At 56.8% G+C, this 17,753-nt stretch overlaps 1 protein-coding gene across 5 annotated transcripts; it reads left to right on the top strand.

Annotated features, from left to right (window-relative positions):
* Positions 1-555: 555 nt before the first annotated feature.
* Positions 556-3,152, top strand: CDKN1C (cyclin dependent kinase inhibitor 1C). 5 transcript variants are annotated; one of them, XM_034931955.3, is made up of 4 exons: positions 556-743; positions 911-1,701; positions 2,237-2,372; positions 2,460-2,598. In XM_034931955.3, exons 2-3 carry the CDS (start codon positions 921-923, stop codon positions 2,365-2,367), a joined length of 912 nt encoding a protein of 303 aa, XP_034787846.1. In that variant the 5' UTR covers positions 556-743; positions 911-920; the 3' UTR covers positions 2,368-2,372; positions 2,460-2,598. The 5 variants fall into 5 exon arrangements, with proteins under 5 accessions (XP_034787846.1, XP_057155044.1, XP_034787847.1 ...); XM_057299061.2 differs by having other exon boundaries at positions 561-743; positions 911-1,175; positions 2,460-3,152; XM_034931956.1 differs by lacking the exon at positions 556-743 and having other exon boundaries at positions 750-1,175; positions 2,460-3,152.
* Positions 3,153-17,753: the final 14,601 nt, after the last annotated feature.

Below are 17,753 nucleotides of genomic sequence, written 5' to 3'. Positions count from 1 at the left end.
CGGCGCAGGCCAGGGCCGAGCTGGCAGCGGCGGGTCCAAGCCTCGTCAGCTGGCGCAGGAGGCCCACGGGCGAGCGCGGGACGGAGCTGGGCGCCGGGGTCCGGACCGGGCCGGGGTCGAGTTGGGCCTGGCCGGACACCGGACCCGCCAGGAGCCGGCCCCTGCCGCGCTGGGCTGAGGCCCCCGCCTGCAGACAAAGGAGCCGGCGGGGGGCGGGAGCCGGGGGGGTGGGGGAGTGTTGCAGGGGGGATGGGGCGAGGGGGCGGGGCGTCGCGGTGTCACGTTACCGCCCGCAGCGCCCTTTAACTCCCGCCCCCGCCCCGCTCACCGCCCCCTTCCCCTGCTACAGCGCGCTCGCCCCGCGGCCGCCAATCAGCCGCGCGCCCCGGCCGCGCGCCCCGCCCCGCCCCCGGTGGGTGTGCGCGCGGCCAATGGGCGGTGCGCGGGGGCCGGGCCGCGGCGGGGCGGGGCAGCGGGGCGGCCGCCAATCGCCGTGGTGTTGTTGAAACTGAAAATACTACATTATGCTAATCGCGGCCGGGCCCGCGCGCACGGGGGTGGGGCCCGCGCGTATAAAGGGGGCGCAGGCGGGCTGGGCGTTCCACAGGCCAAGTGCGCTGTGCTCGAGGGGTGCCGGCCAGGCCTGAGCGAGCGAGCTAGCCAGCAGGCATCGAGGGGGCGCGGCTGCCGTCCGGACGAGACAGGCGAACCCGACGCAGAAGAGTCCACCACCGGACAGCCAGGTAGCCGCCGCGTCCCTCGCACACGCAGAGTCGGGCGGCGCGGGGTCTCCCTTGCGCCCGGCCTCCGCCCTCTCCTCCTCTCCTTTCCCCTTCTTCTCGCTGTCCTCTCCTCTCTCGCTGCCCGCGTTTGCGCAGCCCCGGGCCATGTCCGACGCGTCCCTCCGCAGCACATCCACGATGGAGCGTCTTGTCGCCCGTGGGACCTTCCCAGTACTTGTGCGCACCAGCGCCTGCCGCAGCCTCTTCGGGCCGGTGGACCACGAGGAGCTGAGCCGCGAGCTGCAGGCCCGCCTGGCCGAGCTGAACGCCGAGGACCAGAACCGCTGGGATTACGACTTCCAGCAGGACATGCCGCTGCGGGGCCCTGGACGCCTGCAGTGGACCGAAGTGGACAGCGACTCGGTGCCCGCGTTCTACCGCGAGACGGTGCAGGTGGGGCGCTGCCGCCTGCTGCTGGCGCCGCGGCCCGTCGCGGTCGCGGTGGCTGTCAGCCCGCCCCTCGAGCCGGCCGCTGAGTCCCTCGACGGCCTCGAGGAGGCGCCGGAGCAGCTGCCTAGTGTCCCGGTCCCGGCCCCGGCGTCCACCCCGCCCCCAGCCCCGGTCCTGGCTCCAGCCCCGGCCCCGGCTCTGGCTCCGGTCGCGGCTCCGGTCGCGGTCGCGGTCCTGGCCCCGGCCCCGGCCCCGGCCCCGGCCCCGGCTCCGGCTCCGGCCCCGGCTCCAGTCGCGGCCCCGGCCCCAGCCCCGGCCCCGGCCCCGGCCCCGGCCCCCGCCCCGGCCCCGGCCCCGGACGCGGCGCCTCAAGAGAGCGCCGAGCAGGGCGCGAACCAGGGGCAGCGCGGCCAGGAGCCTCTCGCTGACCAGCTGCACTCGGGGATTTCGGGACGTCCCGCGGCCGGCACCGCGGCCGCCAGCGCCAACGGCGCGGCGATCAAGAAGCTGTCCGGGCCTCTGATCTCCGGTGAGCCCCGCACGGCCCCGCCCCGGCCCGGCCCGGCCCCGCTTTGTCCGGCCGGCCGGTCCCCCCAGCCCTCGGGGGCCTCGCTGGGTTCCCGCCTCCTCCCGTGGCATTAAAGGGCCCGCAGCGCTCAGGGCGCGGCTGCGCCCTTACCCCCCTCCCCGCCCCGTTGTTGTGCCCTCCAGCGGCTTTGCGCGGGCGGGGTGGGAGGCTGAATCCCGGCCGCGACCCCCCGGGAGCGCAGTTTTCGCCCCCGGCCGCGGGAGCCCCTCCCCGGGCGCGGCCGGGCGCCGTGAGCACGGCGTGGAGGGGGTTAAGCGCGGCGGCGGCCCCGGGGGGCTTGGCCGCGGGACAAGGGGAAATGCTTACACAGCACATTGCGCGGCGACGTAAACAAAGCTGACCCGCCGCGGACCTCGGCGCGGGCGGGGACGGCGCCCCCACCCCGGCCGGCCCGCGCCCCGCGCCCTCTCCCGGCCCCCTCTCGGGTCTCCGGGCCGGCCCCGCCCTGACCGGCCGCGCGCGCTGTCGCCCGCAGATTTCTTCGCCAAGCGCAAGAGATCAGCGCCTGAGAAGTCGTCGGGCGATGTCCCCGCGCCGTGTCCCTCTCCAAGCGCCGCCCCTGGCGTGGGCTCGGTGGAGCAGACCCCGCGCAAGAGGCTGCGGTGAGCCAAGTGAGTACAGCGCACCTGGGGGGCGCGGAGGGCCGACCCGCCGGGTCCCCGCCGGCTTTGCTGACCGCCCCTCTCCTCGCAGTTTAGAGCCCAAAGAGCCCCGAGGGAACCTGCCGGGGCAGCGGACGTTGGAAGGGCGCTGGGCCTCGGCTGGGACCGTTCATGTAGCAGCAACCGGCGGCGGCTGCCGCAGAGCAGCGTTCGGTTTTGTTTTTAAATTTTGAAAACTGTGCAATGTATTAATAACGTCTTTTTATATCTAAATGTATTCTGCACGAGAAGGTACACTGGTCCCAAGGTGTAAAGCTTTAAGAGTCATTTATATAAAATGTTTAATCTCTGCTGAAACTCAGTGCAAAAAAAAGAAAAAAGAAAAAAAAAAGGAAAAAATAAAAAAACCATGTATATTTGTACAAAAAGTTTTTAAAGTTATACTAACTTATATTTTCTATTTATGTCCAGGCGTGGACCGCTCTGCCACGCACTAGCTCGGTTATTGGTTATGCCAAAGGCACTCTCCATCTCCCACATCTGGTTATTGACAAGTGTAACTTTATTTTCATTGCGGACTCTGGGGAAGGGGGTCACTCACAAGCTGTAGCTGCCATACATGCCCATCTAGCTTGCAGTCTCTTCGCGCTTTCGCTGTCTCTCTTATTATGACTGTGTTTATCTGAAACTTGAAGACAAGTCTGTTAAAATGGTTCCTGAGCCGTCTGTACCACTGCCCCGGCCCCTCGTCCGCCGGGTTCTAAATAAAGAGGCCGAAAAATGCTGCAACTCCAGTCTGTTTGTGCTTGTGCCTGCCTCCAGCTCCCTTCTCCTGCACCCCCAAAAGCTGGAGAGCTGGAACGCAGGAGAGAGCAGCCCAAAGTGGGCATCCCCAGTCCATCCAAAAGGGGAAGCCTCTCTCCTGGCTGGGCCTGGCCCACACCCACCTGCTCCAGTCCCCTTATCTCAGGAGGGGCGGCCGGCCTGCACTGCACCCTGCATTTATCACCTCTCACCTGCGGGGCTGCAGAAAGACAAGCCTGGACTTCATGTAGCCTCAGGAGGCAGGGAGCACAGCCCCTGACTTGCTGCCCAGACTCAGGCTTGTTTCAAGGAAACCACCCGCAACCCCTCTGCTGATGGGCTCAAGCCCCTGCTAGTTTGAGGATGCGCTGAGGTGGAGGGTGTGGAGCAGGGCTCCACCAAGACACATCCAGTCCTCCAGACTTCTTCAGGCCTTGCACCAGGGTCTCCCTAGGTCTTGCCACAAGACACTCAAAGTGTTCAAGGTCTAGTCACACCTGCAGTGGAGGAGGGGCAGCCTCGAAGCCTCTGAGGGGAGACAGAAATGGGAGCACAAGGGGGAGGTGCCCTGGAATCAGGAGGACATGGGGAGGGGTGGCTTCTGATGACCAGGCTTTGGTGGAAGAAGTCGAGGCTGAGTGCACCCCTGTGCGCCCCCACTGTCCGCCCTACCAGCCCCGAGTTTCAAAGCACTCCCTCTTAGTAAAAGAGACGTTTATTATTTTTTTAATAGCTGACCTATAAACCTCTGAAAATTATGGCTTACAATGGAAAGGGTGATGTAAAATAGCAAAAACAGAATGGCTAGCAGTATTTTTGCTGGTGCCTTGGGCTGGGAGAAGAAAAGAACTGCTGGACCCTTACGGGGCCCTACGTGACAGTTGCTGAGTTCCTCCTCCCACCTCCACCGGGGTCAGGGACAAAGGGGGGCTCAACTTGAGATGGTCGAGATGTATTTAGACATATAATTAACTGAGCTCCCCCCAGCTGCCTGGAAGGGCTGGGCGGGGAGGGTGATGGGCCTGGCCTCGAGGCCCAGCTGGGGCCAGACTCCGGGAAATGCCCCCGGGACCTGAGAGTGGCAGGTCCCACTGCTTCGGCTCAGCAACAGGGACCCTCAGCTGACGGTAATGAGGGACCAGACCCATGTAGACCTGGCTTCGGCCTTCAAACCTCTCCCACAGGGGAGAAAGCTCCACATTCACCTGTGTGAGCAGGACAAAGCCTTTTCCCTTCTGAGATAAAGGAGGGTGGCAGTGCCTTCTGCCTTGGGCTGCGAGGAGGCTGGACCGGGTACCTGGCAGGCAGTTAGTGGGTGCACAGCGTAACCTGAGTTAACTGTTTGTGGTGACCGATCTGCTGGGTTGGGGCCTCATCATCCACAGCTGCATCTGCTGCCAGGCCTCCTGCTGCAGCTGGGGCCGGCGGGGCTCCTACCTTGCTTAGCTTCTTGCAGTCCTGGCCCTTGGGCACAGGACATGTGGTTGCCCAGCACCCTCTTGTCACTCAAGGGTAGCTTTCTCAAAAGCAGTGTGAGGCCTTTGTGGGGACGTGAAGGTGAGGCCCAGTGCCATTTCTCAGGAGGAGTTTCTCCCCAGGGCAGGAGCTGGCTGCAGGGACGCACAGGCCACCAGCCTCCATGGGCTGCTAGTCACACGTGGGACTCTGGGCACATGTGACCCAGGCAAGCTAGCCTTTCCTTCTGGGGGGCCTCGGTTTCCCCATCTGGGCTAAGAAACGTCCAGGGTTTTTTCCAGCACTGTGTTCTGTGATTCTCACGTGGGGACAGCCATGGAAATAATACCTGATGGCACTGTTTGCAAAGCTCTCTTCTCACCCGTGCTGTTGGGAAAGAGCAGATAGGAGCGTGCGTCCTGGCCCCCAGGCCTCATCCAAGCTGAAAACACAGGCACCGGCTGGCAGCCAGCGCACTCATGGGTCTGCCGTGTGGGAGTCACGCTCCAGCTCCACTGGGGATCCACAACCATCATATGAGCGATGACACCAGGACCGCCAGGCACACAGCAATGGCTTTTCTCTGTGCCAGGCATATGCTAAGCAGGATCAGCATCAACCAGGTCCCACTGTTTTCCTTGTTTGAAGAGGAAACTGAGGCATGGAGTAATCCACCTGAGGTCACACTCCTGACCTTGGCAGGGCAGAGGGATGTTGGGCTGGGGTGCTCTGGGGCCGGGCCTGGAAACCATGGCACTATCCTGTCCCCTGGACTGGGCTGGGAAGACAGGCAGTTGCTCCGTTAACCTACAGACAGTCCAGATGAAAGTGATGAGGGAGAAGGGTGAATGTGTCGGAGCCAGGGGGGCAGGGGAGGCTGCTGGTGCCAGGGGGCCTTGGTGGGCCTGGCCTGCTGGTGTGTGTGAGGCCGGCACATGGGCGTACATGTGGTTCAGTGTAAGGGTGTCTTTTGGGTGTGCCTGCTGGGCCTCCCCCTTCCCTGCCCTGTCCTACTGGTCTCCTGTACCTCCCCGGGCCTGATGGACTGGTGCCAAAGGTTGGATTTTGTCAGCCAGCAGTGGGGAGCCCCGGAGGGACTGAAGCAGGGAGTAGTAGAAGCATCTCAGCTGCTGGGTGAGGAAGGAGGAGCGCCAGCAAGAGGGAAGGGGGTGAGGGGACCAGAAGGACACTGTGGCCATCCAGGCAGAGGGCAGAGGCACTGGGTTGGGTGGACACTCCAAGAGGCTCCAGCATGCCAGCCCCTGTTCCAGGCACCAGAGACTTAGCAATGAATAGAGAGACAGCAGTCCCTGCTGCAGGCGCTTTCTCCACTGGTGACATCAGAAAACCCCTCCAGTGGGCTGTGGTGCATACAAAGGTGGTTAGTGTGGGGGGGTGGGACAGAGCTGAGCCGAGCACCAGCCTAGCCTTTAAAACAGGAGGGGCTAGGAAGCCCCTCCTCCAGCTCCCAGCAGGTGACATAGCAGGTAATGGTGTCTGAAGAGCACTGTTTTATTGTTAGTTATTTTTTGGTTCAATATTATTAACTGAAGTCCATAGGTTACAGGAGGGTCCGTTCTCAGTGCCGTACATTCTACGGGTTTGGACAAATGCTTACTGTCCTGTGTCCACCATTACAGTATCATACAAGGTAGTTTCACTGCCCTAAAAATCCTCTGTGCCCCACCTATTCATCCCTCCCTCCTCCCTAACTCCTGCAACCACTGATCCTTTTACTGTCTTTGTAGTTTTGCCTTTTCTATAATGTCATAGATTTGAACTCATACAGCATCAGCCTTTTCAGATCGGCTTCTTTGACTTAATAATACTTAAGGTTCTTTCATGTCTTTCCATGACTTGAGCTCATTTCTTTTTAGCACTGAATAATATTCCGCTGACCGGAGGCACCACAGTTTGTTTACCCACTCACCTCCTGAAGGCTTCCGGGTTTGGGCAATTATGAATAAAGCTGCTATCAACATCCACGTGCAAGTTTTTGTGTGGATGCAAGTTTTTGACTCATCTGGGCAAATACCAAGGGGTACAATTGCTGGATGGTGTGTGGCGGATCATATGTGAAGGGTACATTTAGTTTTGTAAGGAGCCACCAAACCATCTTCCAAAGTGGCTGCACCATTTGTGTTCCCACCGCAGCTCCTGTTAAAGCCCAGCGTGGAGAGTTCCTGTTTCTCATCTGTGTACCACACCCACCACCAATTTCAGATGAATTAAAAAACAGAAACCCTACTACAATGTGGACACGACAAGCACGAGGCATAATTCCAAACGAACACTGATGACCGTGGCTTGATCTCAGGGCCCTGGCTGGTTCGGCCTGGCTCAGGATGAAGAGCCTGGGCCCTTGGCCGTTCTTCATCCAGCTGGCCCTGTAATGAATTGCATGTTGTCCAAATATCTGCCTCCCCAAATGCAGGAAGATTCTGCATTTCCCGCACGTCAATATCAGACGTGGCCGTGTAACTTGCTCTGGGCAGTGAAACGTGACCCACTTGGCATGTACCATTGCCGAATGGAGCCCGTCAAAGCCAGCATCCTGCCGTTTCATCCCTCTGCTGTGAGACAAATGAGACCTCAGACAGGGGCCACCCCTTCCAAAAGAGAAAATGGAGTACAACCCCAGCCCTCCAGCGAAGGGACTGTCGTGGTGAGTGAGAGATCCTCCATGCTTGATGTACGCTGCCAAGAGCTTTGGGCCTGTTTGTTATGCAGCATAAGGTAAGCTGACAGAGACAGGTTCCTTGAAGACCCAACTCACTGTTAGAGGTTTATGGGAATGACAGCAAGGGCCTGATGGCATTTCGAGTTGTTCTGGTTACTTGGACACATGTCCAGAAATGATGCAGAGACTCATCCCTGCAAGCTGTGTTCAGTGTCCTGCTGGTGTTGGTCTAGCTTGTCACATTTGCAGGCTGGAGGTCAGGTGTTTCCAGCTGGTAGTGACGGGTCCTGAGTTCCCTCTTGGTTACCATCTATCCTGCTATAGTGTAGTTTTATGTGTGTGCTTTAACAAGTGTCTAGTAAGTCATCTTTTTTTTCTTTGATGAAGGAATAAAATGATTGTGATTTGGGGAAGGGTCAAAGTCTCAGAGATGGAGCTGGCTGCCCACACTCTAGCATCCTTAAGAAATCCTGGCTGGGTGCGGACGCTCATGCCTGTAATCAAAGCACTTTGGGAGGCTGAGGTGGGAGGATCACTTGAGCCCAGGAGTTTGAGACCAGCTTGGGGCAATATAGCAAGACTCCATCTGTACAAAAATTTTAAAAATTAGCCAGGTTTGGTGGTGTGTGTGCACCTGTGGTCCCAGCTACTTGGGGGGCTGAGATGGGAGGATCACTTGAGCTCGGGAAGCGGAGATTGCAGTGAGCCATGATCAATTGTGCCACTGTACTCCAGCCTGGGCGGCAGTGTGAGCGAGACCCTGTCTCAAAAAAAAAAAAAAAAAAAAGGTGGCTGGGCGAGGTGGCTCATTCCTGTACTCCCAGCACTTTGGGAGGCTGAGGCAGTCAGATCACGAGGTCAGGAGATCAAGACCATCCTGGCTAACACGGTGAAACCCCGTCTCTAATAAAAATACAAAAAATTAGCCAGACATGGTGGTACGTGCCTGTAATCCCAGCTACTTGGGAGGCTAAGGCAGGAGAATCGCTTGAACCCGGGAGGCAGAGGTTGCAGTGAGCCAAGATGGCACCACTGCACTCCAGCCTGGGCGACGGAGCAAGACTCCGTCTCAAAAAAAAAAAAAATCGCAATTGCTTATTCTGAAAATTAAAAATTGTGTTATTTAAGCCTTGAAGTGGTTGTTTCAGGGGCAGCTGAGATATTGATTATATCACCAAGCTCTGCTCCATGGGCAAGCCCCTTGGGATAAAAAATGAAAATGGCCTCTGATGACCTAGTGGCGCCAGGAAGAAAACGCTCTGATCTTAGCTGTTACTTGAAAGCCCTCAGGGGCAGGACTTTCTTGGCAGGGCTTGCCTGCTCCAGTGTCAGACAGCTGTGTGTACTCACCATTCCCTTCTGCCCCAAATCACAGCCACTACTCTGCTGTTCAACACTGAGGCATAAAGTCGGGTGTGGACAGGCAGCCAGTACCTCCTCTTCTGTTAGCATGATTACACCTGTTCTCATGATCTCCTGCCAAGTAAACAACTATCCCAACACTTTGTGGTTTAAAACAGTGGTTTTAGCCGGGTGCGGTGGCTCACGCCTGTAATCCTAGCACTTTGGGAGGCTGAGGCGGGAGGATTACAAAGTCAGGAAATTGAAACCATCCTGACTAACGTGGTGAAACCCCGTCTCTACCAAAAAAAATACAAAAAATCAGCCGGGCGTGGTGGTGGGCGCCTGTAGTCCCAGCTACTCGGGAGGCTGAGGCTGAGAATGGCCTGAACCCAGGAGGCCGGAGCTTGCAGTGAGCCGAGATTGCACCACTGCACTCCAGCCTGGGCGACAGAGCAAGACTCCACCTCAAAAAAACAAACAAAAAAACCCAGTGGTTTTATTTATACCTATGATTCTATCAGAAATTTGGGAACAGTTGGCAGAATAGCTTGGCTCTGTGTTATGGGGTGTCAGCTAGAGTAGTTTGATTGGGGTTGAGGAATCAACTTCCAAGATGGCCCACTCCCATGCCTGGCAAAGCCCTGGGAGCTGCTGCCTGTGGCTCCCTTCGCAGGCCTGCTTGGGCTTCCTCATGGCATGGCAGCTGGGTTTCAAGAGCAGGTGTTCCAGGAGGCCTAGGAGCGGCTCTAGAGACCTGGCCTCAGAAGCTATGCAGCATCATGTCTGCCTCATTTGATTGATCAAGCAAGCTACTGACACCATCCCAGATTCATGGCAGGGGGATCCTTTCTGCTTGAGTGGCAAAGGGTTTGCAGCCATCTTTGCCCCAATACCCTTCTTACAGAACCCAACCCTGGTGATTGATTGATAGCCAGCATGTTTTGGGGGGTTTACTTCAGGACCCACAAGCAATTGTTACCTGAATTCAAAACAGCCTATAATCCCAGCACTTTGGGAGGCCAAGGTGTGAGGATCACTTGAGCTCAGAAGTTTGAGACCAGCCTAGGCAATATAATGAGACCCTGTCACTACAAAAAATATAAAAATTATCTGGGCGTGGTGGCGTGTACCTGTGGTCCCAGCTACTTGGGGCTGAGATGGGAGGATTGCTTGAGCCTGGGAAGTCAAGTCTGCAGTGAGTCGTGATGACACCACTGCATTCCAGCCTGGGCAGCAGAGCAAGACTCTGTCTCAATAAATAAGTAAATTCAAAACAAAAACAATTTTTTTCCTCTAGCATGGATTTTCAGTAATTAACAGAATTTAAAAAAAATCATCAAACACTTCTTGTGTTTGACCTGACCAAGTGCCAGGAGTGGCTTCCTGTCTAGCAAATTAGAAAGATGCAGGCCTAGTTGAGAGGCACACTGCTATGAGTTCATGTCAGCAAGGACCCCTGAGTAAGGGCTGCAAGGCCACTGTGATGATGTCACAAAAACTCTTGATCAGGGTATCTGCCCACAGCCTTTCTGCCTTCTTTTATTATATGTGCGTGTACATAACATGTATGTGTCTATATGTTATAGACATACACACGTACACATAATGTGTATGTATACACACAACACATGTATGTATGTGTGCATATATTGTCTATATGTACATAATTTATCTCTTTTTGTTAACTTTGTATTTGGTTTTACATTTTCTCAGCAATATGTAACAGTATCACTTCTACTTCCTTACAAAACATTCTTATGGAAATTTGCAAACATACACAAAAGCAATAGAATAGTACATCACCAGCCAGTTTCAACCATCATTAACATTTTTCCAATCTTGTCAATCTGTTTCCCACCTCTACTTTTACTTTTTTTTCCTTTCTGCAGTTTCATAAAGCAGATCCCTGGCTGAGCACAGTGGGTGATGCCTGTAATCCCAGCACTTTGGGAGACTGAGGTAGAAGGACTGCTTGAGCCCAGGAGTTGGAGATCAGCCTGGGCGACATAGCGAGACCCTGTCTCTATTGAAAAAAACCAACAACAAAAAAAGCAGATCCCAGACACTGCATTCCCCCAACTGCAAATTCTTCCTCCGTGCAACTCACGCAAGTTTCATTCTTACAAATGCAATGTGGACAGGAAGATACAGCGTGGGTTCTTTCCCATCTTCAGTGTGGTGCACATCAGCTTTGCCCTGGAAAGTGTCCCTTTCCACTCATTCTAGAACAACAATGCTAGCTCCCAGGGAAGGCCCTGGGCTTTGCTTGAAAATGACACAAAACCACTGCTGGCCTCATGCCACCATCTGGCCAAGTGTCTTAAGAGACCATGCACCTGGGACAAATCCAGGACATCCTGCGTCCAGTGTCACACTTGGTGGACGGTCCCTGCATGTAGGGGACATCCCACGTTCACCTTGAAATCCTGACGGGTCAATATTTGCTGCTTCGTGGATCCTCTTGTGAGCCACTGATCCATTTTTGGGAGCTGAAATAGTAATCCAAGTGGAAATGCCTCACACGCACACGATAATGCACAGACACTGGGAGCCAGGCCAGCTGGGGAGCCCTGCCCGTGGTCTTAGCCACGCGGACTTACATTTGGGAACGCTACAACCTTCACTCCTATGGTCTGCGTGAACAAAAACCACTTATCCCCCTTCCCTTTGACACTGTCATCTGCCTGTGGCTACCTTCGGCATGATCCAATCCTTTGGGGGTGCCCCTGGCCAACCACTGGGTGGTACTGGGGTCTGTGGGCAGGGGTTCAAGTCAGAGGGTGGTTGCCTGGTGGCCCACATGCAGGAAACACACAGGGAGTTTGCACGGGCCCAGCTCATCCTTAGGCGACTGGAGCCCAGCTTGGAGCAGGTGGGGTGTTGGTTTAGGGTCTGCACTGGTGCTGTCTTTCTGATTGTCTCCAATTTGGGACTTCCTCCGTCTTACTGGGGTCTGACTTCCCCTCACTGGTCCCTCTAAGGAGTGGGGCCTGTCTAGGGTGCAGAAGCCTCCCTGGGCCTCAATTTTCCCTCACTGAAAGGAGAACATAGGATCAGAGTCTCTGAGGGCCCATCTAGCTCGAATGTTCCTTGAGTGCTTGAACGAAGCTTGCCCATGGTTTGAGATTTGTCCCAGAACCCCTTTTGGTTCCTTTAGACCCTTCTGCTCTAGCTGGGTGCTGATTCCATCCCTGCAGCCTGGCCTACATGCAGGCCTGGAAGACCTTAATTGGTCTGTCTGTGTAGGAGGGAGCCCCGGTCCCCACCCCCCAGTGCTCTGGGGGCTATTCATTTTAATGGTCATATAGTCACATGGGTTTTTATCACACAACCCCAGCACTTCACTCTCAGTCCTGGGAAAAAGCACATGGTCTGGACAACAAGGCCTTACACCTGAGGGCTGTGGTGAAGCCGGAATTGCAGAGGGAGAAGTAAGGACACCTGAGACCTGGTGCTGGGTTTGACTATGTCCCCTCCAGAATTCGTGTCTGAAACTTACTGGCCAATGTGATAGTATTAATGTAAGTGGGAAGCTGGGCGCAGTAGCTCAAGCCTGTGATCTCAGCACTTTGGGAGGCTGAGGTGAGTGGATTGCTTGAGCCCAGGATTTTCAGACCAGCCTGGGCAACGTAGAGAGAACTTTTCTCTACAAAAAAAGAAATATTAGCCAGGTGTGGTGGTGCGTGCTAGTCAGGAGGCTGAGATGGGAGGATCACTCAAGCCTGGGAGGTGGAGGTTGCAGTGAGCCATGACCGTGCCACTGTACCACAGCCTGGTTGACAGAGCCAGAGAGCCAGATCCTGTCAAAAAAAAAAAAAAAAAAAAAAAAGGGCCAGGCACAGTGGCTCACGCCTGTAATCCTAGCACTTTGGGAGGTCGAAGTGGGCAGATCACCTGACGTCAGGAGTTTGAGACCAGCCTGGCCAACATGGTGAAACCCCATCTCTACTAAAAATACAAAAATTAACTGGGCATGGTGGTGGGCACCTGTTATCCTAGGTACTTGGAAGTCTGAGGCAGGGAGAACTGCTTGAACCCAGGAGGTGGAGGTTGCAGTGAGCTGAGATGGTACCACTGTATTCCAGCCTGGGCAACAGAGCAAGACTGGTCTCACAAAAAAAAAAAAAAAAAAAAAAGAAGAGAGAAAGAAATAGGGCCTTTAGGAGGTATTTAAGCCTGAGGGTTCCTCCCTCTGAGTGAGATTAAGGCTTTTATAAAAGAGGCTTCCCAAAGCGTTCGCTTCACTTACAACACAGTGCCATCTTGGAAGCAGAGAGCCCTCACCAGACCCTGATTGCACTGGCGCCTTGATCTTGGACTTCCCAGCCTCCAGAACTGTGAGAAATACATTTCTGTTATTTATAAATCACCCAGTCTCGTGGATCACCTGAGGTCAGGAGTTCAAGACCAGCCTGACCAACATGGAGAAACCCCGTCTCTACTAAAACTAGAAAATTAGCCAGGCGCAGTGGCTCACACCTGTAATCCCAGCACTTTGGGAAGCCAAGGTGGGTGGATTACCTGAGGTCAGGAGTTCGAGACCAGCCTGACAAACATGGAGAAACCTCATCTCTACTAAAAATACAAAATTAGCCGGGTGTGGTGGCACATGCCTGTAATCCCAGCTAATCAGGAGGCTGAGGCAGGAGAATCGCTTGAACCTGGGAGGCAGAGGTTGCAGTGAGCCAAGATCGTGCCATCACACTCCAATCTGGGCAGCAAGAGCAAAACCCCATCTCTAAATAAATAAATAAATAAATAAATAAAAAATAGAAAATAAATCATCCAGTCTCAGGTATTTTGTTACAGTGGCACAAATGGACTGAGATACCTGGCATCCACCCTTGGAGGCTACCAGTAGGCCAAGGGCCAGCCAGGTGCCTCTGTGCAGGAGCCACGCTGCTCCCTGTTTCTCTTCCAGAGAGCACTGTATGGGGCTGACCCACCTCTGCAGCCAGGACAGACATGGCCTGGGTCCTGGTCCCTGTGGAGGAGCCTAGCTGCGGTTTTAAGGCAAAACTGGCCATGCGCGGTGGATCGTGCCTGTAATCCCAGTACTTTGGGTGGCTCAGGCGGGCAGATCACCTGAGGTCAGGAGTTCGAGACCAGCCTGGCCAACATGGCGAAACCCTGTCTCTACTAAAATTACAAAAAAAAAAAAAAAAAAAAAAAAAATTAGCTGAGTGTGGTGGTGGGCGCCTGTAATCCCAGCTACTCGAGAGGGAGGCTGAGGCAGGAGAATCGCTTGAACCCGGGGGGCAGAGGTTGCAGTGAGCCCAGACCACACCATTGCACTCTGGCCTGGGCAACAAGAGCAAAACTCTGTCTCAAAAAAAAAAGAAAAAAGATAAAACCAAGTTCTGTCTTGTCTGTTTTCTTATGCAAACCTCTCTCACAGCCACTGCCCTCTCTGCATTTCTTGGGTCCTAGCACCCAATTTGGAGACTGCTCTGAGACGTGCCCTTTGGTTCCTTTAAGCCCAGAGCTGTGTGCCTCAACTAGATGGGGCCACGGTGATGGTGGGGTGAGCAGGAAGGAAGATGGAAAAACAGACAAGTTAAATTATGTCAAACAACTCATTTATTTTCTCTTGTTTTGCTTTCTTTCCAGTGGCTCACTTGAGGGGTTTTCTTTTTCAGTTTTCCATCTGCTTCTTTGGGGTCCCATGGAGTCAGGCTTCAGGAGAAGACCCCAGCCCCTGCTGCTCTGTTGGGCTCCTCCTGGCTCCTGTGTGCTCAAGGTGCTGGGGTCTCTCCCCAGCCTCCCGTCACACCTCTGCTGGGTTCACCCTCTCTGAGGTGGCAGAGTGAACAGGGCCGACCACTGAAAGGGGAGTAATCCCAGAAAAATGAAGGGAAGAATGCAGGTCTTTAGGAAGCCCCATAGAAGGATGGGCGCCCCCCTCAACCGTGAGGAGCCCTCCCTGTCCCATGGAGGGATGCCCCCCCGCCCCCCGTGAGGAGCCCTCTCCATGGAAACAGGGTTGAGGGCCTGACCTCCCCCTTGGAGCCCCAGAAAACAAAGTGGGGAGGGCAGGGGGAAACTGAGTTGGCGGCGGCGGCACACAGAGGACCAAATCCTCTCAAGCTGGCGTCTGGGCGGGGCATGAGGAGCAGACCAGCCACGCAGCCACGGCGGCCGGAGTCACTCGAGGTCAGAAATGCCCAAGCAGGAAATGAGATGCAACTTGTAACAGACATCAAAGGAAATGGAAAAACATTCTTCTAATATGTCAGGGAGGCTAGAGGAAGGTGGGGGGCGCTGGCCCTTTATTAGGGGACTGGGGAGGGGGCGATAAGAGATGGCACTGGAAGGCTAGAAATAATTAAAATCAAAGCACCAGACACCTGGGGGTGGGAGTGAGTGTCCTCCCTGCAGCCGGGAGACCTAAGGAGCATGCTCAGAGCCCTCCAGGAGTGCCTGGAGCAGCAGTGGCGGGCAAAGGCCTGGCCTCAGGCCCGCCTCTGTCTTAGCCAGCTCCTCCAGGCCCAGGGATGTGGTCCCCACAGGGTGCCTGCTGCAGGCAGCCAGCACAGGGCTGGTGTTGGCAGAGCCCTGGGAACTGAACACAAGCCTTTTCCTGGAAGAGAGTCCCAGTGGGATCGGGGTGCCAGCACGTGCTGGTCCCGAGGGCACAGCGTGGCCAAATGGTCTTGGGACTGAGTCCTGCTCCTTCCACACAGAGAGGCAGTGCCTAACCAAAGGTGCAGAGGGAAGAGGGCAGCCTCAGGGTCCTTGTCTGTAGCCAGGGGCCATTGCCTCCTTTTCTCTGCACAGGTCTGGGCCGGATCTCTGGTGCTCACCCGAGGCTGGCTGTTTAAAGCAGGACACTTCTCCTTGCCTCTTGCCTCTTGGGGAGCCTTTGATGGGCTGCACCCTGACGCGACCCCTTTCCAGGAGTCCAGGCGCACCCCTGGTGGTAGCATGGGGAGTTGGTGCTCGGCAGTGGGTCCTGACCACTTCCTGCCCATCTCAGCCACGGCTTCTCCCCTCTGAGGAGGGATTGCTTTCTCAGAAGGGCGAGCTGGTGCTGGGCATGCACGCAAGTGTCCAGAAAGTGGGAATCCAGGGCCCTGAGCCTGTGTCCCTGCCGACTCAGCCCAGGCTCTGAAAGGGAAGCAGATGGGAGTGGAGGGGACCCCGTGCCCGGGGCCTGGGACCAGGCCGGCTGGGTGTGGCTTCACCAGGATGCGCCGGGTTTCAGCCTCTGTTCTGGGGGCTGCATAAGTCAACTCGGGGCGAGTCCCAAACTGTGCTGGGCTTCGGTTTATCACAGTGGGGCTACCAGACACTAGGTTACAGCCCTGGGGTCGGGGGGCAGAGGTGGGTTGATTTTCCCAGGCCCTGGGGGAGCAAGGGAGAGCCTGCTGCTCCCCAACACAGCGATTTTCCAGGATCCGACGCTACAAACAGCAGCAACATCCTTGGTGGAAAAGTTCAAGAATCTGGTCCAAAGGCAGCCTGAGTGAGCCAGCCGGGGCCAGAACCAGGAGCCGCCCAGTGGAAGGGTAGGTGCTGGATGCCCTGCAGGAGGGACGGTGGTGCTGGGGCCTTGGCCACCGGCCGGGCAGCAGCCTGGAGCGCCGACTCCAGAGGGGAGGCTGGGCGCAGCTCCCGTCGGGGCGTGCGGGCAGCTGCGCCCAGGCGGGAGGGAGCGCGCGGCGGTGGCCCAGGCGGCCCTGCCCGACTGTCGGACCAAGCCTCCCCCTCCTGGCCGCGGCCGCGCTTCCCGCTAGCGGGTCCGCGGGGAGGGGCGGGAAGGCAGCTGGACGCGGCGGCGATTTATGGGCCTTTCAGGCAAGCAGGTGCCTCCTCGGGCCGCCCATTGTCTCGCCGGCCTCACAATGGGGCTGCTGCAGCCGCAGAGCCGGCCCCGCCGCTGCTCGCGGCCTGCACGGGCACGACGGCCCCTGGACGACGGGAGAGCCTGCGGTCGGCGCATCCGTCCGCGCGTCCGTCGGTGCATCGGTCCTGCTGCCCTCCGCGCGCCTGTCCACGGGAACGGGCCTTGGGCGTCCAGCGTCCATCCCTGCGCGCAGCACGGCTCCGCTGGCCCTCGGGGTCCCCGCGCCCCGACGGTGCACCCGCGCCCGCTGCGCTCGCTCGTCCTGCGCCCGCTCATCCTGAGCCGTCGGGCACCCGGCTCCGCCCGGCTGGCACGGCCCGCGCCGCTGCGTCCCGGTCGCACACACAGGGGCCCATTCTTCCTGGCTCCGCGCAACCATATGGCAAATCCGCGTCGACACAGCAGCCCCCGCTCATTCAGGCGCAGAATGTCCCGCAACAGGGAACAATCACGACTCTGTTCGCGTCTATTATGGATGCGAACGGGGCGAGAAAAAAAATCATTTAACTCCAAGAGATAGCCAGCTAATTAGCAACCATATGTGAGCCCGGATTCAAAGCGATGCCGAGGAGTTCATTCTGCGTCGGGCGACTTTATTAGGTATAGAAGACAGATGTCCCGACAGCCCACGCATCACAGAAAATCGTGTCGGGGAGTTCTTGAAATGTCCGGGAGAGCTCTTTAAATATTAAAGACCCAGCCCAGCTGATGGACTGGGCCGGGGTCCTCTGGGATCCCCAGGCTGCAAGAAGAGGACTTAGCAACAGCGACTCTGGCAGACGCTGGTCTGGCTGGCCCAGGGAGGGGGTCCCTCCGCCTCCCTCCAGGGCCCCCTCTGGCTGCCCCTCCGGTCTCAGACTCTTTCACTCAGGTGCTCTGGGGCCCCAAGGAGGAACAAAGGGGGTTCCTGCAGGCACGGTTGGCCCAGTTATGCTTCAGGGTGCTCCGAGGGTCACGGTGTGGCTCTGTGGGGGCGTCCCAGTCCAGGAGAGGAAGGCTGCCTGGGGAGTGTCTGGCTCGCCTTGCCCCCAGCCCAGCTGAGCTGGACAGACAGTAGGTCTTCCTTCCGAGTTTGCAGAATGAGTGAGTGAGTGAATGAATGAATGAATGGATGAGCCAGTGTGGCAGCCAACCCAACTATGAAAATCCCTCGGGGGGTGGGCGGGAGTGGGGACAATAGTGGAAGGAAAACACTCCCGATTTCTTTACCAAGAAAACAGCCTCTGGCCATGAGCCTCCGATTCTTTGAGGAAGGAAAAGG

Source organism: Pan paniscus, chromosome 9, assembly GCF_029289425.2.
Source record: "Pan paniscus chromosome 9, NHGRI_mPanPan1-v2.0_pri, whole genome shotgun sequence".
In the NCBI taxonomy this organism is placed as follows: domain Eukaryota; kingdom Metazoa; phylum Chordata; class Mammalia; order Primates; family Hominidae; genus Pan; species Pan paniscus.
This window is presented reverse-complemented; position numbering and strand designations above follow the sequence as displayed.